At 47.1% G+C, this 4,042-nt stretch overlaps 1 protein-coding gene across 3 annotated transcripts in view; it reads right to left on the bottom strand.

Moving 5' to 3' along the window:
* Positions 1 to 3,793, bottom strand: part of PRDM6 (PR/SET domain 6) — a 94,993-nt gene extending 91,200 nt beyond the window's left edge. For all 3 annotated transcript variants that reach the window (XM_084629446.1, XM_084629447.1, XM_084629448.1), the window contains exons 1-2: positions 3,611 to 3,793; positions 2,327 to 2,849 (exon numbers count right to left, since the gene is read on the bottom strand). In XM_084629446.1, the coding sequence (XP_084485572.1) occupies positions 2,327 to 2,840 (514 nt within the window). In that variant the 5' untranslated portion in view covers positions 2,841 to 2,849; positions 3,611 to 3,793. The remainder of the gene's footprint in view (positions 1 to 2,326; positions 2,850 to 3,610) is intronic.
* Positions 3,794 to 4,042: the final 249 nt, after the last annotated feature.

Here is a 4,042-nt window from a genome sequence, read left to right as displayed (position 1 = left end):
TTGTACTATCCACTTACTTCAACAGATCGAGCCCTCAATCTGTTGATATCATACGGGCACAGAACTCTTTAAAAAAACAGCATTGCAACTTCTGTGCTTTTTAAGTGACTCTTTGATTTTAATTTGAGTTCTAGCTCCAAATAAACCTACCGAATTTCCAAGACTAGCAATCACCTCTCACCTCATCCACAAACCACTCTCCTTCCCCCTCAGAGAGCCACCTACAGTATACGGAATTAAGGAAGTAGTGAAGCTAGTTGAAAATCAGTTCTACCAAAGATCACAGTACGGTGATTTCTGTACATTTTCTTTCATATTATATGATGTATGTACCAGCTCCCCCAGTGCTGATCAGTTTTCCTTTTGAATTGTGCCTTAATAAGTGAAGAGCATATTATTGTAACTTCCATATAAAGTATGTATTATTTCCCTTTTGTTAACATATTGCCCAAAATCACAGAGCAAACATATCTAAGTCTTAACATTTCGTATTAAATAATAATAACAAATCTAACATAATTGCAAAAAGTTGCCTACTAAACAAGTTAAATGACAATGCGTTTACTGGAGACCTGCAAAATGTAATGATTCTTGCACCGTTTCTCCCTTGCTTTCACATGGCGAAAACTAGTTAGGCACAAGATGAGCATTTTACAAACGTCCTTTGTGATCGATGTATTCTTTATCAAATCCACCTTTAATGCTGTGATTGGAAAGAAACTCTGCAGACTTCACCAGCTACTCTGCAGCGTGCTATTTATTCCACTCACTCCTTAAAAATGTTCCTTCCAAATCACTTTATCTTTCTTTCTCTTTTTAAAACCTTTATCTTGTAGATTTACAGAGCTGCTCTGAGAAGTTAAACATGTATTGTCTGAGTAGTTTGGTTGGCGATTAAAAGTGCATTTCAAATTCCATTAAGCGCATGTAATTTATGAGATCAGGTTTTCTGCACTGGAGAGTAGAAAATACACTAAATCTTTTGGCTACAGAGTAAAATTGAAGCACAAAAGTAGTTGAAAACTAAACCGCTATCCAAAACAGAAACATTTTCAAGGCAAAGAAGGAACTAAACTTGTACCAACTTCCCTCATACTCTTTAAGAGTATTAATATCAATGTAATTTAATTAATTCACAACAGAGTGCCATTTAATGGCAACTTTCGAAACAAGTCAGTCTTTAAAATGAAATTAAACAAACCCACATTTTACTTTTGTATGTGTTTATGGGCTATTGTGGTGTTTTGGAGTATTTTTCACAGGCTATCTAAAACAAAAGTTCAAAGAATAATTATATTTAAAAAGTATTTTAAGAAGCAGTCTTTTGGGAACAACGCAGAAAACATACGAGATAAAGATATGTTCTACTTACATCGAGACGAAATGCACGTTATTGTTAATAAATGTGATGGGTCAATTTGGTCAATACTTCGAGAAAGTATTAACATGTTTTAATTAATATGATCTATTGAGGCCATTGAAGATATATTTAATGTTTATGAATGCTACAAACAGTAGGTGTAAACAACTTCTAAAAATCAACAAGGACTGTTTAATGATTTGGGTCTACCTCCAAAAAATAATTGCGGTGATAACAGGAGTAAGTGCCTATCAAATCCCATGCACAAAATTGGGTTTGACATCCAATCCGGTACAGGACATTTATACTTTTGAAAACAAACGTGTCCTATTAGATTACTATGTCACACTTTTCAATAGAAATAAAAATAAACTACCAAGGTGTGATTGATGTTAACAAGCTCTGAAAGGTAAATGATATTCCAAGGTGAGATATGGGGGGGAGGAAGTTCTCCACAGCCCTTCAAATGAAAACGTTTCCCCTGCCAAGCGCAGCTGAGTAATTGATTGCTTGTAAAAGAGCTAAGAATAACGTCCTGCAAACTTTGGCTTTTCATATAGGAACCAAGTAAGAGAAACGAAAGGAATCACTTCGCAGTGAATTGCTGTGTTGCTTATCTGCATTCTGAATTCATTTCCCTAAGCACTCTCTCAAAAACTTGCTCCCAGAAAAGCTTGTTTTGTAAAGGGCGCCTCCCAGAGAAGGGTCTTCGACAGAAATGGAACCTGGTTCTACCAAGCAATGAAACTAAAACCTGGATCTACCAAGCAATGCGACTAATTGTAATTGGCGGGGAAGAGCAGGACATTTGACGCTTGTCAGCAGGAGAGAGCAGGGAGCAGAGCGAGAGGGTGCAGGGTCAAGGTCGCTGTTACCCAAGCTTGGGCGTGAGCGGGCTGATTTCGGACTCTCTAGGTGTCAGGCTTGCCCTGGGCAGGGAGGGTAGCTGAATGAAGGGGTACATACGGTTGTTGGGGTCACTGGTGTGCTGGTTCAGGGGGATGATCTCCATGCGTTGCTGTCCATACAGGTAATAGTCCAGCTCCTCTGCCGTACATCGAAACCTGGGCGCAGCCCGCTCGCTGCACTTGGCGCCCCCGCCGCACAAGTCTTTGCTCTGCAGGGAGGCCGGGGCTCCGGAGGGGGCCTCGGAGCTCGGTAGCGGCCCAAAGGCGGGAATCTGGGCCACAGAGATCGAGGTCAGCCCGGCCAGGGAAGCGGCGGCGGCGGCGGCGCACGAGGAGGTGGAAGAAGATGGGGTGGACGAAGAGGAGGAAGAGGAAGCGGAGGAGAGAGAGGCTGGGCGCTGGCGGAGGCTGTCAGCCGAGGGATCCGCTCTCTCGGGCGGCGGCGGGAGCTGGGTGAGGGCCCCGCTGCTCTTGAGCTGGCTGCTCTGCGGGAACAGCTGCTGCCAGTGCTGGAGATAGGCGGGATCCACCTTCAGGAAAGCAGATCCGCCTGGGTCGCCGGGCTTCAACATCTCCGCAGCCTGGAGAGCAGGGGAAACGGGAGAGACAGGCGTGAGCTCCTACCTCCGCGCGGTGCCTCCCGCCTGCCCCAAGCCGAGCCCGCCTTCAAACACCGCCTCCCGCGGCGGAGGTGCGGGGGCTGTTTGAAAGAGCCGGCAGAACGAAGTGTCCTGGTTTGGTGTCCGCCGTGTCCCAGCCTTAGCGAGAGAAATCCCCAGTCTAGGGTCAGAGGAGTCCCAGCCTGGCATATGACCGGCTCCTTCTGAAACAGGCAGAGCAGGGAACTTTTCAACGACCGCACCAAACACTAAGTGCTTCTCCGTCAATAAACCACAGTACAGAGCTGCTGGGGTGGGGGTCTGGCATGTACAGCCCCTCACGCCAAGTGTCTGCAAAGCGAGGGGGTGCCACTGGGAGCCACCCCAAAATCGGAAAGACGAGCCAGCCAGCTCGCCATGCCTCCGCAAAGCTCCGCGGCTCACTGTGCCCCCCTGCCTGCTGCAAGGACCTTTCTCCATCTCCCCCACCCCGGTGCATTTTTGCCACCCACAAACAACCCCAAAGTTCACTTTATAGAAAGGCTGAGAGGAAAAACGATTCTGCATTTCGAGGTCTGCATGTATGAGAAAAACAATCGCCCAGGGAACTTGGCACAGTCAGACACAACTGCAGATCGCGGCCTCGGAGGAGGAAGAAACCCCAAACAAACAACGAAACCGCCTTCCACGGCTCCCCTGGGTGTACCCGACCCAGAGCCGGGCATGGCATGGCTCCCCCTTACCTGAGTATTTCTATTGGCTTTACGTGTGTGTCTGTGCTGTGTGTACAGCCCTGGGAGATCACAAGTCGTACGAGGTTTAAGAAGGGAACTTTTTTTGTTATCCCTCGACAACACGAGCTTCCAGGTAGCGGCTGGAAGGGATAAACCTGGTGAGATCCGAGCAGCCGGGCTCCCTCTGCTGTGGCTGAGTATTTCAGGCGCGTCCGGGCTCCTCTCTGGCAGACTCTGCGCTGGACACGTGGGCTTTACGACAGCACAAAATACAGTGTGTGTGTGTGAGAGAGAGAGAGAGAGGGAGGGAGGGAGCGAGCGAGCGGTTAACCGTGGGTCTAAACACAGAGCCCCGTTTTTGGCAGCCTCCAGCACTTTGTTCCTGGTTTCATTCTTAAAGAAGGTGGCCCCAAACTGCGGGAGTTGGGGTTCTTAAAACAG

Source organism: Lepidochelys olivacea, assembly GCF_965140295.1.
Source record: "Lepidochelys olivacea isolate rLepOli2 genome assembly, chromosome: 5".
Taxonomy (NCBI): domain Eukaryota; kingdom Metazoa; phylum Chordata; order Testudines; family Cheloniidae; genus Lepidochelys; species Lepidochelys olivacea.
The sequence above is the reverse complement of the archived record's forward strand: the minus strand, read 5'-3'. Positions and strand labels throughout refer to the sequence as shown.